The 24,736-nt window shown below is 42.1% G+C and overlaps 1 protein-coding gene and 1 long non-coding RNA gene across 2 annotated transcripts in view; one reads left to right on the top strand and one right to left on the bottom strand.

The window, feature by feature from the left end:
* The first annotated feature begins 807 nt into the window (after window positions 1–807).
* LOC143711991 (uncharacterized) lies at window positions 808–2,709 on the top strand. Its single transcript, XR_013194950.1, has 3 exons — window positions 808–2,027; window positions 2,287–2,481; window positions 2,579–2,709. It is a non-coding gene; the product is annotated as an uncharacterized LOC143711991 (long non-coding RNA).
* Window positions 2,710–23,439: 20,730 nt separating this feature from the next.
* LOC143712177 (uncharacterized) overlaps window positions 23,440–24,736 on the bottom strand; it is a 1,794-nt gene continuing 497 nt past the window's right edge. The window contains exons 3-6 of the mRNA XM_077204396.1: window positions 24,105–24,165; window positions 23,872–23,961; window positions 23,618–23,759; window positions 23,440–23,500 (exon numbers count right to left, since the gene is read on the bottom strand). Coding sequence (XP_077060511.1) covers window positions 23,498–23,500; window positions 23,618–23,759; window positions 23,872–23,961; window positions 24,105–24,165 — 296 coding nt within the window. The 3' untranslated portion in view covers window positions 23,440–23,497. The remainder of the gene's footprint in view (window positions 23,501–23,617; window positions 23,760–23,871; window positions 23,962–24,104; window positions 24,166–24,736) is intronic.

Raw genomic sequence — 24,736 nt, 5'->3', positions numbered from 1 at the left:
TTTTAGTAACAGTTAATTTTGTTATGATGAACTTAATCCTAGTAAAGGCAAAAAATATATAATACTTTTGTAACAAAATCCAAGACTTTGTATACCAAATTCATGGCTTGTAAGGCCTTAATTTGAGATTATTTTTCAATGCTTTTAAGATCCCGCAGGTACCCTGGTTAATGTGTCTTGTCCCCTCACAATGACAGTAAAAACTAATTATTAGGCTAAGGTTACATTACATGAGTCACGTCACATAGTGGCCTATTTTCAGTTCAAAATGGCGAAAATAGACAAAAGTTGATTAGTTTGCCTGATTATTTGTGTGATTCGTTTAACATTTATGACCTAAAAAAACTGTCAAATAGGAAATGTTTAGTTTAGAAACTTACATCTTCTCGCACTTGACCGACCGTAAACTGAAGTGCGTCGAGTCGCTCCTGTCTATGAGTCGCTCTACTAAAATTCGCGCTGCGAACATAAAGCCCGCCTACTTTGATTTGATTGTCATCTCAAATATTCTGACATTGACGACCAGTGACAGACCAATGAGGCTCAGATGAACACACACAGACACACACCCTGTCTTCTGTTAGTTCTCACGTGCTTGGCGCCGCTGCGGAAGAACGCGCTGATAACAAGACTGAAGCGAACACGAAGGCTTATCACATATTTAAAGATTAAAAAGGGAGAAAACAGGACAGAGTAACACGGCGGATATCGGTCATAATTTTTTTTGACGACGTAGTTAAGGCAGCAGGCGTGTGTTGCTTTGGCGGCCGCCTTAGTAACAAAGTGCTGCGGGAAACCCTGGTCCATGGAGAGAAAGCACTGCAAGTGACTGTCAAAGCCTTTGTTTGTGATGCACCAGCTCGATCATTCCTGAAATGCATAAAGAATCACAATAGCTACTTCGCTTGTGAGCGCTGCACAGTTAAAGGCACCTATGTGGGACGAGTTGCTCTTGGTGCTACAGCGCCTGGTGTTGTTGCAAGGTCTGAAGCAGATTTCAGTAGACTTGCCTACAAAGACCATCAAATTGAGAAATCCCCACTGACACTAGCTGGAATTCCATGTGTTCGGCCATTTGCATTGGACTACATGCACTTATGGTGTTTGGGTGTAGTTGGGAGAATGCTTCACTACATGCAGAGAGGACCCCACAGATGCAGACTGTCATTTCAGCAAAGGAGTGACATTTCAGATAAACTGAAGGCATTGAATGGAGAACTACCTAGTGAGTTTGCACGGCAACCTAGGACTTTACTGGAATTGGACCGATGGAAGGCTACGGAACTTAGACAGTTTCTCCTTTATACTGGACCAGTGGTTCTAAGAAAAGTGGTTTCACATGCTGTATACATCACTTTCTTTCCTTGATGGTTGGGGTGTCAGTCCTGTTGAATTCGGATGATGCAGACCGTAAGGAACACTTAGACTATGCCCGAGAGCTACTCATGTACTATTTAAAGAAGTGTGAGGCTATATATGGAAACACCTTTGCTGCATACAATGTTCATTCACTAATTCACTTACCAGATGATGTGGAACACTTCAACTGTTCACTGAATGGGATTTCATGCTTTCCATTTGAGAACTACCTGCAGAATCTAAAGAAAATGGTCAGACAATCTCTCAATCCTATAGCCCAAGTTGCCAAGCGTCTAGCAGAACTAGAAAATTCTACAAAATCTAGGCCTTTTACCAAAGAGAGCTTTACTCGCATATCCACAAGGCCAAGAGATTGTTGTTTCATCCTTCAGAACAAGGACTATGTCTTTGTGAAGGAAATGCATGAAGAAGGCACCTTGGTTTGCGATGTGCTACGCAAATGCAACACAGAGAGTTTCTTCACTGATCCTTGTGATTCTAAACTGATCAACATCATCCGTGTTAGAGATATCAGTAGAACTACACGTCGACTGATCAGCAAACAGCAGTTGATTCGTAAAGTTGTCTGTCTGCCAGCCAACCCTGGTGAAGCTGACACAGGATTCATTTTGTTCCCCATGTTGCATGAAATAGAACGTAACTGAATTGTAAGTATATCACTGGTATCAACTAATGTTTTTAACTGCTCTTCCATTATCTTTGTGAGGGTGTGGAGGTTGTATGCTTGTTCTGAGAGTGGGGGGGACAATGCTGCCCTTATATAGTTTGCATGCAGCATCTTCAGAGAATGATTAAGCTGCCCAGTTGCTACAACTGCAATTAAATAGCTAAAAGCGTCTGCCAAATGCATAAATGTAAATAAAAATACTTCTCATTTACTACTGATTCGTTTTGATTTTTGTATAGGTGTCATGATGTGGGTCAGGGCGGTTTGGAAAGAGTCAAATGGAGAGGAGCAGGGAGTCATCCCAGAGGTTTGGGTGAAGGACAACATGGTACACTGGCCACCAGGGGCTAAAGTAACTAAAGCAGCTAAAGAGAAGCGAACGCCAGCAAGTAACTGGAAAATGTTTCCAATGCTGAAAATCAAATTCAAGTCAAGTGAGTTAACATCCATTTTTAAAAGCGAAATTGTTTTTTTTCTACTAATCAAATCAATCAAGGTATTAAAAGCTTTTTTTTTTTCTATTTACTTCAGATAATCAGGAAGTGTGTGAGGCATTTGACCAAACAAGTACTGCAGAGCTCAGTGAGGAAGAATGTGGTCCTGTCAAGAGGGTATCAAAGAAAAAAATATACCCAGGGTTTATTTTTAGGTACAGAATACTTGCTCATTTTGACAGGTCCCTAGTTTCTGGTGCTGGAGGATAATATATGTTGTGATACTATGTATGGTAATTATACTGTTGTTTCTCCACTTACACAGATGAGGATGAAGTGGATCGGTGGGTTTTTGGAACAAAAATATTAATATTTCAAAATTTACAAACTCAAATCAACAGCTTCCGGTGACAGCGAGTCTACATTGACCTCCATTGTAGAAAAGGAAACTACTATGCAAGTCAATGTAGACTCGCTGGAAGCTGATGCACTTCTTCCAGCCAATTAGAATAGAGTATTCAGAGAGACCATGTTATAAGGCCATTCAATTATACTCATATAATGCACACATGAGGTAATGCTGCCACGACGCACATCGAATGTGCATTTTAAGTATAATTGAAAAGACAGGAGTGAATTATTCCTCTTATACCACGGTTGCCACACCACAGAACATTGTTCAATTGTTTAATTTCAGCATTTGTCCGGTTATCGTCTTTAAAATGCTCTTGACGGTAGGACTACTTTCTTGCGCGTCTGTGAGAGCGTAACCGACTCTGCTTGAGCCGTTGATACGCGGTGAGAGTGAGAGACCTCACGTGCACCTGCGTGTTTGCAGTAATGTTACAGAAAGCCAGTGATAATGTTTATTTATTCCTCGTATTCTTTCTATCTTCCGCAGTAAAAGTATCAGTATAGTAAAAGTATAGTTTGACGGAAATGCAGATAAAGCGCAGTGTGCCATTATGGCTTGTAGGCTACACTATAACCTTCCTGTTATTTAATCTTGGCTAAATTATAACCTTTCTGTTATTGAAATTTGGTGAAGTGATATGGAACACTGTAATGCGAGACCCCCACAAAGATGACTTAAAACAAAGATAAGTCGCAATTCACACTCAAATCCCTATTCTAGACATTAGCATTAGGGCTATTAAAGTGTTGATAATGAAGGAGTTAAGCTACTAAATATAATCTTCAAACGCATGTTCTCATGAATTCTCATTTGTTGTCATGAACAAAATGTTCAACTCAATATTACATTTTACAGGGATCGTTGGATCCTTACAAGCAGGGTGCATGCAATTTGTGAATTAAGTTTTTTTTTAAAATTATTATTATTATTCAAATAAATCTCGAACCACGGTGCTTCGTGGTACTGCTGCTAAACTAAATAACATTTATAGAATAATTATGAACTTAAATGAAACAATATCGCAACATTTTGACAAATACATTATTTATCTGTTTTTACATTTTAATTCAGGGCGATTTAGCCTACATTTAGAGAATTAGATTAGAGCGAGATTTTCACCCTTGTCATTTTCTCATTGGGAAGTGCTTACATGATGGCTAAACTGGTACCTCTCGTTTTCAGATGGATTACATAATCAGATAACTTTATTAGCCTAAATATTTAGACATTTAAAGGCTTTAAACAGCCGATTTCTTATCGTGACTGAGCTGTGGCAAGTGGCTTTCGGTTCATATTTGTGACGCGCAGTTCCCGGAGACAGAGACGACAGATAAACTTTTGTCATTAGCCTAATATGAATAAAAGTTTACAGTTTCGAACGATGTAGGCTACTCTACTCTACTCTACTCTTATATGACCAAAAAATCACAGAGTAGCCTATTAAGTTATTTTAGCTGTTATGAAAAAAATAAATCCAAATGAACATGCCGCCGCGTTTGTCGAACACTAATTCAACATGCCAGAATAAAACCCGATTTTAGAAAAATGCATATGGCCACTCGGCGTGGTGTGCCAAAACGCTTAATTATAAACCTCAATATTTCATTCAAAATAATCTCAAAACGCTTGTGACATTTTGTAAAGCCGTGCATGCATTAAGGCCACTGGAACTATTGAACAACTGAAATGCTGATTTTGGTTTTATTGTTTGTCGTTTAAACGTGCCTGTTGCATAGGCTATCTTTATTTTATATATTTATGGTCTATTGGTGAAGTAGCCTATAGCATTGATTATTGTGGAGGGAGGGGTGTGGGGATTAAAATAATTCAGCAGAAGCAGGGATGTTTAGACCAGAAGGAAATCCCCGTCCCCCCTGGCAAATCGCACTTTACTTAAAACCATGTTTTTAAAAACTCTATAGGGAATCAAATGCTATATATATATATATATAATTTTTTTTTTTTACAGAACTGCTTTTGAAATTACGATTGGTATTATTATACAGATGTAAAGTCGTTCTGTTGGATTTGTTCCTTAGTGTAAATTGGAAATGCATGGTAATTTTATTTTATAAATAGAAGCAAAAAACTAATTGGTGTAACAGTTTTAGAACTAGACTAATCTCTCTGCATTAATAGCCTAAATATAAAATGAACACGCGAGAGGTCCCACACTCCATGCCAGGTGCCCCACACTCCGACACACAGCACCCCACGCCAGCAGTTCCACACTCAAAGCCAGCGGTCCCAGACTCCACACCACCGGTCCCAATCTCCGACCCACAGCACTCCACGCCAGCGGTCCCACACTCCACGCCAGCGGTCCCACACTCCACGCCAGCGGTCCCACACTCCACGCCAGCGGTCCCACACTCCACGCCAGCGGTCCCACACTCCACGCCAGCGGTCCCACACTCCACGCCAGCGGTCCCACACTCCACGCCAGCGGTCCCAGACTCCACGCCAGCGGTCCCACACTCCACGCCAGGTGCCCCACACTCCGACACACAGCACCCCACGCCAGCAGTTCCACACTCAAAGCCAGCGGTCCCAGACTCCACACCACCGGTCCCAATCTCCGACCCACAGCACTCCACGCCAGCGGTCCCACACTCCACGCCAGCGGTCCCACACTCCACGCCAGCGGTCCCACACTCCACGCCAGCGGTCCCACACTCCACGCCAGCGGTCCCACACTCCACGCCAGCGGTCCCACACTCCACGCCAGCGGTCCCACACTCCACGCCAGCGGTCCCACACTCCACGCCAGCGGTCCCACACTCCACGCCAGCGGTCCCAGACTCCACGCCAGCGGTCCCACACTCCACGCCAGGTGCCCCACACTCCGACACACAGCACCCCACGCCAGCAGTTCCACACTCCACGCCAGCGGTCCCAGACTCCACACCACCGGTCCCAATCTCCGACCCACAGCACTCCACGCCAGCGGTCCCACACTCCACGCCAGCGGTCCCACACTCCACGCCAGCGGTCCCAGACTCCACGCCAGCGGTCCCACACTCCACGCCAGCGGTCCCACACTCCACGCCAGCAGTTCCACACTCCACGCCAGCGGTCCCAGACTCCACACCACCGGTCCCAATCTCCGACCCACAGCACTCCACGCCAGCGGTCCCACACTCCACGCCAGCGGTCCCACACTCCACGCCAGCGGTCCCACACTCCACGCCAGCGGTCCCACACTCCACGCCAGCGGTCCCACACTCCACGCCAGCGGTCCCACACTCCACGCCAGCGGTCCCAGACTCCACGCCAGCGGTCCCACACTCCACGCCAGGTGCCCCACACTCCGACACACAGCACCCCACGCCAGCAGTTCCACACTCCACGCCAGCGGTCCCAGACTCCACACCACCGGTCCCAATCTCCGACCCACAGCACTCCACGCCAGCGGTCCCACACTCCACGCCAGCGGTCCCACACTCCACGCCAGCGGTCCCACACTCCACGCCAGCAGTTCCACACTCCACGCCAGCGGTCCCAGACTCCACACCACCGGTCCCAATCTCCGACCCACAGCACTCCACGCCAGCGGTCCCACACTCCACGCCAGCGGTCCCACACTCCACGCCAGCGGTCCCACACTCCACGCCAGCGGTCCCACACTCCACGCCAGCGGTCCCACACTCCGCAGAACAGCCTTGATGGCCACACTCCACGCCAGCGGTCCGACACTCCACGCCAGCAGTTCCACACTCAAAGCCAGCGGTCCCAGACTCCACACCACCGGTCCCAATCTCCGACCCACAGCACTCCACGCCAGCGGTCCCACACTCCACGCCAGCGGTCCCACACTCCACGCCAGCGGTCCCACACTCCACGCCAGCGGTCCCACACTCCACGTCAGCGGTCCCACACTCCACGCCAGCGGTCCCACACTCCACGCCAGCGGTCCCACACTCCACGCCAGCGGTCCCACACTCCACGCCACAGCTCTTCACGCCCACGGGACAGCGTTCCACATCAGCGCTCCCGCTCTCCTTATGAGTGCTCCCAAAGACCAGGTTGGGGGAACCAGCACAGAGAAGGCGGACAGCTATTCCCATTAGATAATGGAAGTAAGTATACCACCTCATATTCTTACTGAAAGTGGTATTTTTTGCAAATGGGACAATTGTTTTTCATTCCAATTTGAATTTCAGAATTCCAAAGGCGGGTCCTCTATCTTCTGTCTGATATTCGGGCAAAGCTGTCAGAGGTGGGCCAAAACCGTGAGCCCCCAGAGTCTCAGTTCCACCTTGAGAAGATGAACGGCAGTCGTGAGCTGAAAAATCTGGAAGGGCAACTGGCCGATGAAGAAAAGAGGAATGTGATGGTCAGTATAACTATGCCAGGCCAATACTAATACTGTTTTTTCTGTGTTTCTGATGGTGAAAAAAGGACATTTTTCTAAATCTTTTCAGGTGTCTCGGTTAGTCAGGATTGGGGGTGCAAACCTTGAGGACTGTGTTAAAACTGTGATGAAAAGGTAAAGTGATTGATTGATTTAATTGATTGATTAATTGATTGGTGCATTTCTCAGATCACTCTTCTAGCTCATGGGTCGGCAAACTTTGCGACCAAAAGAGCCATTTTGGGCCATCTCCCACCAAATAAAATTTGTCTGGAACCGCAAAATATATGTAACCTTTAAATTACTATAAGACAGGTTGTTATACATGTTATAGTTTTCCAGTTGCACCATTAAGTGTCAATATAGTGCGTTTTTTTTTTTTTTTTAATAAATTTCGGTGTTAGCAATTTATACATTTTTGTCCCTGGCAAGAAGTGAAACTACTGTAGTTAACCGGAGTTTTATTTTGGCAGGTTGTAGGAAGACGCTTATTATTTAGTGTGTGTTAGCTTCACTCAGTAAAATGTTCTGAAAGGAGATGAAGTTCATGTCCTCATGCTGTCAGACGTGGATAAATCCATGAGAATCACGCATGTTGCACGCAGTTGATTCACTCAGACAAGCAGAACAGCCAGATGGCATGTTTAAAAACAGGATTCGGTGTCCACAAGTCCGAATCTACTTATATGGACTCAGTGCAGACGTGAAACAAGTTTCACTCGCAAAACAGACTAAAACTAAGTAAAATAGCAGTGCGCCAAAACGTGGCACAGAAACAAGCACAACGACAAACGCACTTCAAACTAAAAAGCGGCTCCGTTTAATGCAACTGTCAAACTGTATCGCATGCGTGCTAACGTACACTGGTAAATAGATAAAGTTATGTGTCGCACTGTCAGCCCTGTTCGACGCTGTGTTAAACAGCCACAAAAACCACTTTCAGCCTCAGGGTGGGCGAAATTACCAAAAATCTATTTCACGGAATATGTTTTTTATTTCACGGTAAAAATATATTTTACGGTAACAATTTCCTATTATAATTTTAAATCTTATACCTAATTTTTCTTAAATTGATTTAATTTTATTTATTACAGTTCATTTTCTGTAAATGCTCACCATAGTTATAATGTAGGCAAGTTATGAAAATGTACTAAAGATATCAATCAAATTAAGTTCTGATAATCAGATTTATTATGATAGGCTATAACCAGAAGATTAATACAAACAAATATGTATAGAGTAGGAAGATAGACAACATGTTTAACAATGAAGTCTGAATATATGCACAAAAAATTAGAATACAAGTAGGCCTATATGGCTGGTGTTATAAACTGGTGTTCATGGGGTCTTGAGGACTGTAGGTCTTCATCACTCTTCACTCTCTATTAGATGCGCACCGTTACTGTGTTGCCACTTGTTTTTTCGGGCACTTGTCTTTGCACTGCGAGGCTCTGGTGACTTCATATGCGTCTCCCAAAATAGGAGGTATAAGCGCATCACGTTAAAATCACTTTAGTGACGAGCATCATTGCACAAGTTTCACCTCGGCTCGCCTAAAGTTAAACTTTATTAAAATATTAACAGCTTTACAGCTTAAGGAACCTGACTTCTGAAATACGTGAGAATGAGCTTTGTTCATATGCACATGCAGATCCCTGGAATCGGGAATCGTTGCAGCCTGCAGAAGGTGTAAACGGGTATGTGTCTCTTTTGTCCACTTGTCATCCGATCGACCAAAACGCATCTTAACCCTCTGGGGTCTGAGGGGTTTTCTGGGTCCTGGAGGTGTTCTGACATGCTCTGACATTGGTGCTTTTTTCAATTATTTATAAACATGTTAATGGCAAAGGTGTAAATTCACTCTATATAGCACAAACGGGGCTACCGTAATATGTGAGCAACATGGTAAATGGTAAATGGACTGCATTTATATAGCGCTTTCACAGACCCAATGGCCACCAAAGCGCTTTACATATTTGCCTCTCATTCACCCATTCACTCAGTCATTCATACACCGACGGCGGTGTCAGCCATGCAAGGCGCCACTCAGCTCGTCGGGAGCAGCCGTGGTTAGGTGTCTTGCTCATGGACACCTCGACACTTGGTCAGGTGGAACCGGGGATAGAACCACCAACCTTTCGGTTTGTAGACAACCTACATGAACCACTGAGCCACTGTCGCCCCCGTATGTACATGTTTGTATTTAAGAGAATATTGTTTATGCGTGGTTATTGAAAAAACTAAAACTTAAATTGTCTGAAATAAGGCCACAAAACATACTAAATATGTGTCCACAAGACTTTTGACTAATGGGTGTTGTTGCCTAGAGTTTTGGCTTCAAAATGATCTGAAAATCATCCTTACCTATTTATTGTGACAGTAGTCTTTTTTTACAGTCAAAACTTTATAATCTATCCAAAACTAATCACAAAATCTTGTCTAAACATTCATATTTAGTCTGTAACATATTGTGTATGATATATTAGCATATACATGTTAATTGGCAGTTTGTTGCTTATACATTTTATTTCAACATATTTCAGTCTATTTTTACTCATCTTAGTAGGCTATAGCAATATAGTTTGGATGTGTTCATGGAAAATAACATGTTTATTAATGTAGATGCGAGAGTGAATGAACGGCACAGACACGCGCTGTATAACGGTTGTAAACAAAGCACGCGCACCTGTGCCGTTCATTCATCATTTAGCCTACACACAGACACGCAATTCATATTTAAACAGTCTTTTTGCGGTTTACAGACACTATTCAATATCGCGATTAGAACAAAGCACTTAAGAATAAATGACTTACTACATCAGCTGGATCCGTTGCTCCTCGAAATGAAACTACCAGCACTTCTGGTACATTTTCCGGGGTTATTAGATAGTATTATTCCTCACTGCGTAGGGATACGCTGTGTTCACAGCGGTAGTAAGAAACTTACTAAACATGATGTGTTTTATAATCCAGCTGGTGGGCGTTGGCATGTTTGCATGGCTGCATGGCTTGCCTTAGATCATTTGCGTTTGAATACCGCGCGCTCTCCGTGGGCGTGGCACATTAACGCGTAATGAGGTATAATGAGCTGGAAAGAAAATTACTGACACCTCTCTCTTTTCATACGGATTACATAAACTGAGAATATTTGTTTTTTTTAATATAAATTAATTCATAGAAAAGAAGAGAGTTCAAGCTTCATTATGGAAAAACACTCGTGCCTGTATGACGAGTATTCGCGGAATTTAAGTTAATTTTTCGACGCGTTTCAGAATGGACTTCACTGACAGAGAGAAGGCAGAACTAGCATCATGTTTATTTTTCTTTATTTGACTAAAGGCACAATACTTTGTTTATATTGTGAGTATACACAAAAAAGGGACACTTAACAGGATCGAATGTATAAAACAAATATGTAGGATCGAATGTATAAAACAAATATGTAAAATCAACAGAGTATTTTGAGTCTCTTTTGCACTGATAAGAAAAAAAGCGGGCGCGATAGCCGACCTCAGAGGGTTAACTGCCTTTACTGTCATTTAATTAGTCATTTACTCGTTTTGTTATAAACAGTCTTATTGTGCCTGAATGAATCAGTGTTTTTGAACAATTCGCAGAAGTGCTAAAAGTCAGAAAAAGAGCACTAGTGTACTATTCATATTGTTCATTTTCAAATGCTTGTCACTTTTTTAACTTTTTAATGAATATAGGTATTTTTGCTATTTAAGCATTAAATAAAGGTCTCTGCTCCAAAATGATTGAATTCATTTTACATTTCAATGGACATTTTTCTACATAATTTATAGTCACTGAATATTTAGCGACTTGCAATGGCCTGAGAGATAGAAGAGAAACTGTATGTGAACTCATCCACAGCCCTCACATTACTAAAATCACCAGTAGAGGGTTAGTAAAACCCATCGACTATAGATCTGGCTTTAGATGCGAGACCTGCCAGTGCTTTCAAATGTTCCCTTATTTTCCACAGTGAGCAGTTGATGCCTCCTTCTTACCCAGCCAAGAACTCCATTAAAAGTGATAAAAGTGACAAAAAAAAAGTGATTGTTATTGAGAGTGGTGAATTGCGGCTTTTGAAAATGTCAATAATCTCACGGGGTCAATGCTGACAGGGGAATTATATGACAAACACCCAATTAGCTTTGTCTCTCTGTGCCGTATGCATCTTTGATTGAGGCATAATCATTATGTCATTATACCTCTGAAGAGTACATGAGTCTGATCGGACTAGTACGTGTTGATTCTTGTGCACGGCCCAGAAGCGGCGCACAGCAAGACGTACAGCCAGCAACTCGAGGCAATCGACATGCCAAAGATGCTGGGGTCCTGTCCTGGATTTAAATAAAAATAAATAAAAACGAATGCATATATCCTAGGGTTGTAAATCGAAGCCTACATGACGATTCGATACCGATTTCTTAAGCCAACGATTCGATTATTTTCGATACTTCAGAATTCCCCACGATACGATTCGATAATCGATATTTTTACATGATATCTATTAAGTTTCAAATAAATCATCAAAAATGTTTATAATTTGCCTTTTATTGAGAATACAGGAACAGTATTCTATTCACATAATGTGTATGATGTGCTCAATGCACTGCAAATATAACAGTTACTGCATACAGTTCAAAACTTGATTCTATCGAATCCTGGTGCGTTTCCGTGCATCTTACGTCATCGCAAACGTGCACGACGCATGATAGAAAACAGAACGCGGGTCAATATATTGTGTTTTTTTATTTTTATTTGGTGCTATTATGCACAGCTGAGTGAACAACACCGGTTTACTGTGTGTCGCATTTGGCTTTTTGCTGATTGCAAACGCAGGAGACAGTGGATTTGCATTAATTTGTTGCCCTGAGTCCACGCGCTGTGTGTGCGAATACACTCTAGACTCACTCTCGCTCTTATCCAAGGTAAATTATCAACACTATCATCCCTTACATGTGTTTTATTTAACTAAATGCATCATAATCAGCTAAAAAGCATGTGCAGGTCACTTACTTCCTGAACAAGTGCGCACCCGAGTCTGTGATGCTTTCACATTCACGTGAGCCGCGGCACGGTTCGAGTGCAACCGAACTCAGCGCACCTCCTCCAGGCAGTCTCGGGTTTGGTACCCCAGTGCGCACCCGGGTCCGCATGACAGACAGCGTTTACATAATTAGCGATTTTTCATGCGAACCGTGCCCGTTCCGAGTTGGTGTGAAAGCACCCTAGACTTTTCAAGTAAGCTGTTGAAGTAGCTTTTTGTACACGTTAGCGCCTGTTTGTTTACGTTATAGTAACTGCTAGCTTGGAATTCGCCGACTAAGTTAAGTGACTGAGGGTGCATTCACACTGGCAGTTTAGTTCGGTGACTAACTAACGTTAGCCCAATGCATAACAATCATTTGTACGCATATGAGCGGATGCTGTAAATAGACAGGCGACAAAACAAACACATTAATCGATACTCTTGCGGACGCATATATGCATCGATTATACAGCCGACGATTCGATGCATCGATACGAATCGATTAATATTTACACTCCTAATATATCCTGGTATTTATGATTGTATACGAGGAGTATCTCGTATATCTGAGGAGTGACTGAGGGTCCAGCTATGCTGGGAGTACAGCAACAGTGCTTGCTTATTCAGCCCGGCTTCCAGATGTTAAATATGTGCTTGTTTTGTAATAAGTGTTGTTGATGATAATACCTAATTAGTAAGACAGTCTGTTTTATAAAGGAAGATTCTGGGTCGGGGATCATTTCCCTGGACAAGTATGACTAAAGTTAAACAAAAACTTTATGAAAACAACTTAAAAACAACTTAAAAACAAACATTTCTGTGCAGCTTATGAAAATTAATGTTCTGCCAATGATAATGATGAAGATTATGATTCGGCTATTTTGATTGAATCCGCCACTGGTGGACTGTAAAAGAATACAGAGAACTGCTTATCAGCTCTGTTTGCATTCCCGATTGGGACGCTGCTTCTAGAGTGTGCAGTAAGTTGGAGCCGTTGCAAGCTTACAGTGATCGAACTATAGGCACGGGGTCTGATGCTGTAGTTGAGGCTGTTGCAGAGAGTGTAAAAGAAAGTGATAATGGGAAAATGATGTGTGTTAATGTGAGTTTGAAAGTAGATCAGTATTTAATATGACGATATTAAAGTTTTCGTCTAAGAAAGAACAAGAGACAAAAATAAGGTCAAAAGATTGAAGTTGTAAGGAATTCTTTTTAAAGACGATCGATAATAAGTAACGGTTGATGCAATGTCTCCCAACACATGTGAGTTGCAATATATGAATTATGTTTATTCAAAAACGCATGTAATTCCTGGCAAAGATGGCTTAAGCTGGGCTAGAGTTAAAAGATAATGGATAAAGTTTGACGTTAGAAGTTTATGAGAGTGCAGTGTACCAGTCCTGAATGTCTCAGAGTCTCTCTCATTCAATGTCAGCTAAAAGCTGTTATCTGAGCCTGTGTTATAAGTGATAAGCCGTTGATAGTAAAGCACAGTGTTTCAGTTGAAAATCATAGACATGGAGATGTTAAAAGAAATCATTGCCATTCAGAGGGCAATATGTGTTTAAATGTTGTAAATGTAAAACTGAATGACTTTAAAGAAGTCTTTAAAATAATACAGACCTTAAACGATAGGAGTGACATTTTTGATTAGTTTATTTTAGGACCAGTAACAACTTTGTCTCATTTTAGTCTCCACCATTCAGGGCCGATGGCTCCGGCCACAGATGTAGATGTACACTGAATAGACGGTTGTGATAACTAAATTCAATGAGTATAATCTAAGCATTGCGATTTTGCTGAGGATGTTTAATTGATTAAATACTGCTTTTATTAACCTGTCTCCCTGTGTTAACACTATTAGGCAGTCCGAATGGCTCTGGTGACTCTTGAATGGGTCTTCCCTAAGCTCCAGGAAACAACTGATTATGTTGAAGAAAACAGTCAAAGATTCTGTGATGGAAAAGAGCGGTTACCAGTGTGCACGAGGTGATTACTCAATGACGGGTAAGATCTTCTTTGGCCTAACAGAGGGCAACCTAAGGCAGGGGGTCACCGCAGACACTGGGCATCTCCAGAAGGAGGTGTTTATGTGAGATGGGTATGAGAGTCGAGCGGATGCCTTTAAGGCCAACGGCATCAATGAAAGGGGGATGAGCTGTGAGAGGTTACGGCAGTCTGACCCAGAAATATGAGTTCCTCTATACCACTCACCAGAAACCGCACACATTGTATGACTTGTTTTTCATTGTGACAAGTGTCTGCAACTATGCCAGGGGACAACACCCTGAAGAGAAGAAGATGAGAGATAAAGAGCTAATGGGAATTGGCTTTCAAGAGCCAGCTGAGACCATGTGGTGATCGTCATTATTTGTTGAGGAGACAGTAACAAAACTTCTTGATTTATATCAGGGACATGATGTTGGTTGCCTTATGAGCAAGAACAATTATAGAAGTGTTGATTTTGAGCTAATATGTCTATAACACAGTTTTAACTCCTGAAGGTCGTTAGAAATGGTGGTGGCTAAAGATGAAGACCGCTTTTGAAAAAAGTCTGGATAACAAAGTTAAATGATCAATGTTTATATTAATTAAATTAATATTACATTCTGTATAAATGACAGTTTTAGGAGACTGTTGAAAAGGTTATGCGCGTATAGAGAGAGGGAGACTGTTTGAGTGGAGGAAGGGATGGTACAGGCATGAAAACTCCTCACCTTTCGGCGAAATTCGCCGTTTTAAAACCAAAATGGGTCACCTACGTGATTTGTGCAGATCCGATGAGAAAATATTTATGGGGGGGGTCGTGGTCGTGGCCAGCATTTACCCGCTATATCTCTAACTTATAGATACCATATTCTTCGCAGTTTTAAAAAAACAATCATTATTCCTAATGCCGAAACTTACAGCCAATCAGAGTCAGAGTAGGGCAGAATTGTTTTCAAAGTCTTTTACACCGCGAGTCTGACAACTGGACACACTGCCGAAAAAAAGAACCGCACGTCGCCAAGCAAGCCTGAGGTAAGTTAGCTTACAATGTTAACTGTCCTGTCAGATACAGACAGCGATGTTGCCAGTGTCATTATTTTGACATAGAAGAGGGAGGGATATTATCGCGGGCGCCGTGAGCGCTGAGCGAGCAGGAACGAGTAGTGAGTTGTCGTCGAAAAAGATGGATAACGCAAAAAAGCTGTCGGGGCTAAAAAAGAAAAGAGGGGAAAGGAGATGGCACGTAAATTGATGCGACAGCAGCTTAATAAGTGGATGGTGAAAGGCTACAGGTAGGATTTTGTTTTGTGTGACGTTCAAGCATGTAGGCTAATGCCATCGGGACTACCGGGAGATTCCCGGTGGGCTGACGTGCTTTTTGGGCCGATACATCTCATACTTTTTTTGTTTTGTGTTTTGTCTTAACGGCCCATAAAACTCGTATATGGGCGGCCCATTCGTTTTGTTTTGCTCAATTGGCGGCGCTGGGTTAGTCCGTAATTAGTGTGTAATGCATTGGTCAAAAAAAAAGTCAGCGTTTTCTTTTTTCGTTTTTTTCTGACACCCCATGAAACACGTACATCAGCGGCCCATTAGTTCTTTTCTTGATTGACACTGGGCTGCCCAATCACATCTTTAATGTGAAGTATAGAAATATACTCTTTCAAGTATAGAAATTAGTACAAAAACCTAATTATGAAAGTTTACTTTATTTTTCAGTGCGTTTGTTTTACAATATATGGCTATAACTATCATGGGATTAATATTACAACTATTATTATGTAGTAGTACTGTAGACAGACACTGTAACTAACAGAGTTTTGAATTTTTCTTTGCTTAATTTGCACCAGATTTATGAATTTAACATTAAAAAGCACAACATTTTCTTACTGGGGAGCATGCCCCCGAACCCCCCTAGAGGGACAGAGGTCCACTCACCACAGTGATCCAAACCTTCTGTGAGAAACACTGCTATAGCTATGCCAATGCAGCTTACAGCTTTTTGGGGGGGAATTCATCACTGTGGAGTATAGTTCAAATCTATTAAGTGATTTTTTCTTTTTATTACTTATTAACTCTCACTCGTTCCTACTCAGTCATTACATTTATCTTTTTTTTACTTATTTTTTTGGGGGGGTATATATATATAAGTTGATTGGATTGGATATTTTGCTGCCGCATCCTTCTCACCTTTTTTACCCCTGACCTGTTCTCATGCCTGATGGTACTGTCTGTCTTTCTGTTTTCGGCCTGCTAAAGCAAGCTTGAACAAAATAGTGATAATGAACCAAAACAACCCAGCTGATTTTTCTAAAATCAAATGAATAATGAACAGACGTGTTGTGGAATTCGGTGCATTCGGGGGAGACAAAGGGGTTGTTTAACCATAAAGCCTTTTGACCTCACGGGTGTGAAGACAGTAAAGGCCAGGGGGGTTAGAAGAGCTACTGATATTTTTGGGTATACCAGAACAAATTCAAGATAACCCCGAACAAGCAATCAAAGATTTCATGCATTCTTCTCTCAAATTTCCAAAAGAGACTGTCAACAATATTACCTTCCACCGCGTACACCGCATCGGATCTAACAAGAATGAAAACGCCGACACTAAACAACCGCGTCCCATCATTGCAAAATTTGAACATTACAAACAGAAAGAACTGGTCAAGAGCAAGGGCAAGGAACTACCTTCGGACTTAACGATCAATTTCCGCGGGAGATTCAGGACAGACGGCGAATATTAGTTCCATTCATGAAACAATTTCGCCAAAATGGAAGGAAAGCCGTTCTCACGGTAGACCGACCGACTATATGTTGATGGCCAACTTTACAGAAACGACACCATGTACTGGTTATAATCCATCGCGAAAGGAAGATCTTCAAATGTGGAGGACCACAAGGGGGTGTAGTTTCTGTTCATATATGGAAGGGCATTTATATATGGAAGAGTGAGCTCGATTTCTCATTAAAGCGTGTTTGACGTCAGAGATCGATTCCCTTGGTTTGTGTGAAAGCTGTGTACGGTTCATGTAGACTGCAGTATGGCAGTGGTATGAAAGTAATCTGGCATAATATTGTGAAAGGGAAACACTTGATGCACTTTTAATTCACGATCAAACTTAATGGCACAAATGGAACCTTTTTTTATGACTAACGATCTAAAACATCATAGAGGCAGGTGTTTGATTGCTTTTCTGCAACACTCATGTGCTCTCTAGAGGTATAATGACATAATGATTATGCCTCAATCAAAGATGCATATATGGCACAGAGAGACAAAGCTAATTGGGTGTTTGTCATATAATTCCCCTGTCAGCATTGACCCCGCAAGATGATTATTGATATTTTCAAAAGCCGCAATTCACCACTCTCAATAACGGTCACATTTTTTTGTGTCAAAAGACATGCGTTAAAAATCTCTTTTAATGGAGTTCTTGGCTGGGTAAAAAGGAGGCATCAACTGCTCACTGTGGAAAATAAAGGGGGCGTTTGAAAGCACTGGCAGGTCTCGCATCTAAAGCCAGATCTATAGTCGATGGGTTTTACTAACCCTCTACTGGTGATTTTAGTAATGTGAGGGCTGTGGATGAGTTCACATACAGTTTCTCTTCTATCTCTCAGGCCATTGCAAGTCGCTAAATATTCAGTGACTATGAATTATGTACAAAAATGTCCATTGCTCCAAAATGATTGAATTAATTTTACATTTCACAGACCTTTATTTAATGCTTAAATAGCAAAAATCCCTATATTCATTAAAAAGTAAAAAAAAGTGACAAGCGACAAGAGAGACACTTACCTCTCCTTTAGAGACGCTGCTGGATACCTCCTCTCCTTCCTCTCCTCCGAATTCGTCTCCTCTGGGCCGAGGGTCGTATATCCTCGACGAGGTCGGCTGGATGGTCTCCCGCAACTCAACTCTGGTGTATGACAGTGAACACCTTTATAGTGTTCACTATAATGCTGTGACAGAGCCAGATTATTTCCTTTTGTTTGGCATTGCCGGAGGAGTTCCACAATAAAAAGTACCAATAGAAGTTTTGCCAAGGTCATCATTGTGTCGACTATACATATACACACTGCCGCGGTTTTAAACGTCTGAAAAACACGACAGTATTACTCTTAAAACACAAAACAATGTTAAAAAATAAGAAAAACTGCAGCGTGAGACAAGAGTCTGGGTCGCAGCAGAACTGCGCCACCGGAAGTACAAAAGTAGGTACTTCTACAACATTTGATAAAATATGGCCATCTTAAATATCTGCTAAGGCCAGAGAATTAAAATAAATAAATGTATATTACATGTATAGACTCTCACTTTATTTGCATTTGACACTAAACTTCTATATTTGAACACTTGATGATCATCTAATCAAAATAACTATGTATTTGTCACGCTTTGGTTGATGAAGCAGACAGACGAAACTTGATTCCAAAAATATAACAAAGCTTTAAAGTACACAGGCAAGTGAACAGGACGCAACAGTGTGTATCACATAGACACGAACAATAACCGACAAGGGACTGAACTGAACAGGAGAATAAATACACTGGGTAAACGAGGGAAATAGACACAGGTTAATGAAGGTTAACTAATCAGTGACTAACAAGAACAGGTGCAGACAAGACAGAACATAATTGTGACAGTATTGCATGATGATTTAATTGAATGCGTTTCTGATTTGTTTGTTGTTCAATGGCTGTCGAGTTGCTGAGGCCTTCGCAGGGGAGAGTCTAGATGACACAACCTCTGCTGACACTACATCATGCGTTGTGGCCGTGTCCAGGCGCAGGTCCTCCATCTGATCTGGGCACGGCCCGGATCCGGCGGATTACAGTTAACCTCGGAATAAAAAGACTAACAATAGTGTAGATGCCATTCTTCTTATCATGTAGCGAGTACATCAGGTGTTTTAGGAAGTGTTCCCGGTTTCGGCTGACCTAATCTATGCAGCCTAATAATCATTTTACTGATTTGAATAATAGGAATGTATAGTGTTCTATGTGTATGCCAGGTTAGAGATGTGTTTTTAGTATTTAAACTGACAGAGTGTGTATGCTTCCCAGACACAGGAAAGGAAAAGGATCTACCGCCAGCAGTCGATTTTGATATTCAAGGTATTATCAACTGGCCAGTTACTAAGTAAATAACGTATTCGGTTACTAACATAACTTCAGTTCTCTGAGAGTAAGGAAACGAGTATTGCATAGCTATACACTTTCTGGAGAATATTGAAGCCTTATTTTAAAACGCAGTGCAGCTGCACAGCGAGCGCAGGGCAGAGCTGACTAGCGCGCTCATTGGCTGTGCTGCGGGAACTGCACGAACCTATAGCGAAATCGTGGTGCTTCACGCCTCGCACGCGTCGAAACCCGCCAGAATGGGCGTGGCTTCTGGCTGTATAAGCAGGCCATTTCACCACAGGGATCAGATGTAATCTCCTTCATCGAACTCTCCACTTCGCTGATTCTCCTGCTGAAGCCTTCGCCGTCGACGAGCGCTTGCAGCGGCACGAGCGACCTGTACACAATACTCGTTCCCTTACTCTCAGGGAACCGAGGTTACATTAGTAACCGAATATGTTCTCTTTTGAGAACGTTCTCTCATATTGCGTAGCTATCCGCTTATGGGAACCCATTTTGAAACGCTGTGCTATTAGCTTACCAACTTCGCCCTACACTATCACCTAGGGCTGAACAGTCAGAGGTTAATAATAGAGCTAAAAGTCAGAATCCAATGGGGACCAGACAAATGTCGGGCCCAACAGAGGGAGCCTGGAGGCTTGAGCCATACTGGGGCCAAGGCCTTTATACAGAAAGAACTCTCTAGTTATAGAATCTCACAAATGTGGACCAGCCAACCTCCGCACAAATCTCTTCCATTAGTACACCACTGGACCAAGCCCATGAAGAGGCCTCTCGTGGTATGAGCCCTGACGCCTATGGGCCAGCGTAGACCCATAGATGCGTAGACTAAAGAGATAGCGTCAACTATCCATCATGATTAGACATGAGCCGGTGTTCGGTAATGCGATAAATCGCGGTAATGAATATGCACGATATTGTTATCGCGGGGACTTCGAAATACCGTGAAAAATAATAGATCCGAATTTAGATTTTTAGAACGCGCATCAGCTTATTTTCCATCAACCGCTTAAAAAAACAATGCGTATATGCTGCGCAAAACACGTGCGCACTTTGATGTAAACAATCCCCACATCACATGTATAAGCACTGTGTGAATGCAGTGTGCACTCTAGTCTAATGTAAACAATCCTCACATGGAAAAGAAGCACGGTGGAAGGAGGAACGCTGCCGACTATTTATCCCCCGCATGGCTGCCAACTCTCACGCATACAGCAGCTTGAGACTCAAGCAATTGACACTTTCACACGGTCTCGCGCCACACATCCATTTTCTCACGCAGAGAAAAATCGCGGAGCAAAGAGGACACTGACACCGACAGACTAGACAGAGCAGGTTACTTTTGATATGAAAAAAATATCAGCTCTCAGGTTTTATAACGAAATTCAGACAATAAATACTGTTTTGGTGCTTGTAAATGTGACGTGACAGATTGCGCGCCTCAGTTCAAGTAAACAGATCATCTGTAACTTTTTATTAAAGATACAGTACAACCCACCGAAAGGTATACGTACTTTCGATCAATCAGTGTTTTTCAACCACGGAAAGAGGTCAATAACACTGCAGGGGAACAATTATGTCACAGAACGTTACATTTACCTCAGGAAAGCCATTTAATGTTAGTTGACTATAAGAAAATAGCTATAGAGAGGAGTATTTTGCTAAATATGTGCACTATATTACATATTTTAATATATGTTTACTTGTCATTATATAATTGTTATTATAATGAAAATTACGGCATATAACATTTTTATATTTATATTATTATTATATTTATATTGTATGCATTATATTTAATTTCTCTCTGTATGTTTACAGCATTATGTGAGATATATTTTTTCTTGAGAAAAAATTAAATGCAGGCTATCTACTGTAGCCTACCTAATATTTATCCAAATGAGTCAATATTGAATCAAGATTGAAATTAAATCCAAGAATTTAATTGAAATCATGAAAATTGTGTTAAGCAATAATACAAACAGTAGCCTCAGTAACTGTACCATGTAAACATTATAACATGTTGTCACTAAAAAATAAAATTAATGTTTTGACAATCACAATTACACATTGTGATGCAAGTTTTTTTTAGATACCCCCAATCCGTCTGTTTCTCTTGTGCAATTAAAATATCGTGATAATACCGTATACCGTGATAAAAGCTCAATCAATTAATCGCAGCATGAAAATTTGATACCGGCACATGCCTAATCATGATAGTCTCTGCTTCGTGACCGGAAGCCCCTTGGTGCGCCTTACTCCTTGAAACCACACCCATGCTTACACCTGACAGGTGTCAGGATGCCAGGGCTCTGATATAGCCGTGGTTCACTTTGTGTCTTAAATGGCCTGAACGCCACACATGGGCCGGTACACGGGGCTTTAGCCAATGCTGCAGGGGACACATATGCAGTAGGCCCAGTTGTAGTACTGACGATGCTGAGGCCATAAGGCCCAGAACCCTCTGAAGCGTTCTGAGGGGCGTCTAAGAGCCCGCTCTGAATGAAGCCAATAGCTGTTGAATGGAGAGAGCGGTCTGGTGTGGGCTGGACAACATGACATCATGACTTTGCGTAAACATACACGCCACTTTCAAGTCAAGTGGCGTGTTATCTATACGCATTTTGAGCTATCCGCGTGTATGTCCATGCCGAAATCTTTTGCGTGTATGTCTACGCCATTAAATGTCCGAGTGATTCCGCATGTATGTGTACGCCGTTAAATGTCCGAGCGAAACGAAGCAAAATCTATTTCTACATCTGTGGAGCGATCTTTTTTTTCCTAGGATGGTAGGAGAACACTCATAAATGGTATTAACCCCAGTGACGGGTAGGTTTAGGGACGGGGTTGGGGTAGGTCATATATCTATATATACATAATACAGTAATATAACGTTAAGTCAAAGGCGTTGATAAACACGCTGAAAAGCGATTATGCGTGTTGATAGCACGCCAAAAATGGAAATAGGAATTGGCGTGTCATACATACACCATTTCATGAGATCAGTCTGAGCTGGAGAATAAGGGGTGCGCCACGATTTCACGAGTTCGTCGGAGCGGGAAACGGGGGAGCGCGAGGGGTGGGGTCGCCCTCTGAGAAGAACGCTAGCGGTGAGCGCACTCTCTGAGAAGAACGCTAGCGGTGAGCGCAGCGTGGAGAGCGGCATATTGACACAGTAAGAGCAGTCGCCCTTGAATCAGAATCAGAAAGAGCTTTATTGCCAAGTGTGCTTGCACACACAAGGAATTTGTTTTGGTACTGAGGCTTCCAGTGGACATATACAAATACAAATACAACAAAAAACATAATACTACAAATTATAAAAATAAAAAATATAAATATATGAGAATAAAAGTATCACAGTTGGGTTTAGTCAGAATAGACATTTTCAGATTTACAGATTATGAACATATTTACAGTGTTTTGAATATTATAAATAAATAAATCTACATATAAGTGTCACCTGAGTTGTAGGATATTGCACTAAACAGTGGGAGTATTGCACCTACAGGCATATGCCTTGGGAGGAGTGTTAACTGTTCAGGAGGGAAATGGCCTGTGGGAAGAAACTGTTCCTGTGCCGAGATGTTCTAGTGGCCAGTGATCTGAGTCGCCGTCTTGACGGTAACAGTTCAAACAGGAGGTGTCCAGGGTTAGTGGAGTCTGTGATGATTTTACCTGCTCTCTTCCTCACTCTTGGCAAGTGCAGCTTCCGCATGGTGAAGTCCCAGGCATCAAACACACTCTGTGTCCATACGTGTCACGCAGAGGGGTTCTGCATGAAGCGCAGTTCAGACGAGGCATTTGAAACAACGCCTAGAAATATGCACTTTTAAACAGTGTCACGGCGGCGAACACACTGAGCTTTAATTTGGAAAGGTTATAGGCTTTTTCAGTTAGGTTCAGTCAGCGTTTGATTGTCTTTCAAAGTCTGTTGTATTATTTTTAAGTGTGTCAAAGCTTCCTCGTCTTTCTTCACAATTAAAGCCATGTCTTCTAAAGCTTGCTCAATTCTAGATGGAGAATCAGGGCTGCAGGAATGACCAAAGATCTCCAAGTAATCCTTCGCCAACTACTCGTGAGACAACAGCAGAATGATGAGATCACATGTGACAGATCAGCCGTAGTCTTTATTACATTTGGATGTGTGTGATGCTGTGATGGCTTTAGATGGGACACGTTGTGCACTTACTTTCCTAGCGATCCTGTCAGGTTTGGGTCTATCCACTAGTTGTCTTCGTTGCTTTTGCTTCTGTTCTATGAGCTTAGTCATCTTCAACTCCTCTTTTCTCAAGTGGTCTATCTTCTCTGTAATGCAGTCTACCTCCTTTTTCCTGCACAAAAAAGAGGGTCAAACACTGTTGCTGTCTTCAGGTCCCAGACTTCTCACAGATTAGATAGAGAGTGCAAAGAAATCAAACCCATGGTTGTGCACAAGAAACTTACATCTTTTTCATTTCATCCTGATATTGCTGCTCCTTGAGTTTGTCCTGTTCGTCAGAATATTCTTCTTCTTCTTCAGGTTCACAGACTTTTCTGAAGCGGATTACAGCAACAGAGATGGCTATGAATAATGTTATCAGAAGCAGTATCTTCACTGTGCATATGCAACATCTACATATGCAAAAATAGGAAAACATAAATTGTGCACATTGGCATGACAGTACTATTGTGCTGACCTTTCCATGTATTCAACTGAAGTCTTCGTCTTCCTCTGAGCCAGTGTGTGTGGATACAGGCCTATAAAAACATCACATGTTAATATGGTTCTCATGAAGAAATTAACTTATGTTTACTTCATACTCAAGTGATATGTTTCAGATTGCTGGACTAGCTCACCTCTGGCCCGGGAAGAGCCGAAAGCAATAGGAATAATTCTGTTCTGGCGAATGAGCTCCTGTAGACGATACATAAGAATAAGTAAACGGTGCCACTTTAAAATACGGGTGCACTATTATTATTAATTATTATTATTATTAATAATAATTTGTTTTTAATTAAATGTGTCATTATGACCATTGCAAGCACTAACATACGGGTGCATATTAGTGCATCCGTATTGTAAAGTGTTACCAAGAAATACAATGCTCAACATATGAACGCAGGCTTATGTTAATAATGACCGATGATGGTTAAAAAAACACATTCAATACTATGATAGTCTTCTTACCCTCACTGTCATTATGCCTTCTGTGCTTCTCTGAGCCGGTGGGTGTGGACTCAGTCTCGGCATGTCTGAAGCACACACAGGTTGTGCAGTCGTCGTCTTCCTCTGAGCCGGTGGGTGTGGACTCAGTCCTGAATAAAACAT

This window comes from Siphateles boraxobius, unplaced genomic scaffold (assembly GCF_051911475.1).
Source record: "Siphateles boraxobius isolate OS27281-9 unplaced genomic scaffold, OSU_SipBor_1 5, whole genome shotgun sequence".
NCBI classification, from domain to species: Eukaryota; Metazoa; Chordata; class Actinopteri; order Cypriniformes; family Leuciscidae; genus Siphateles; species Siphateles boraxobius.
Note: the sequence above shows the minus strand (reverse complement) of the source record. Positions and strands in the feature narration are given on the sequence as shown.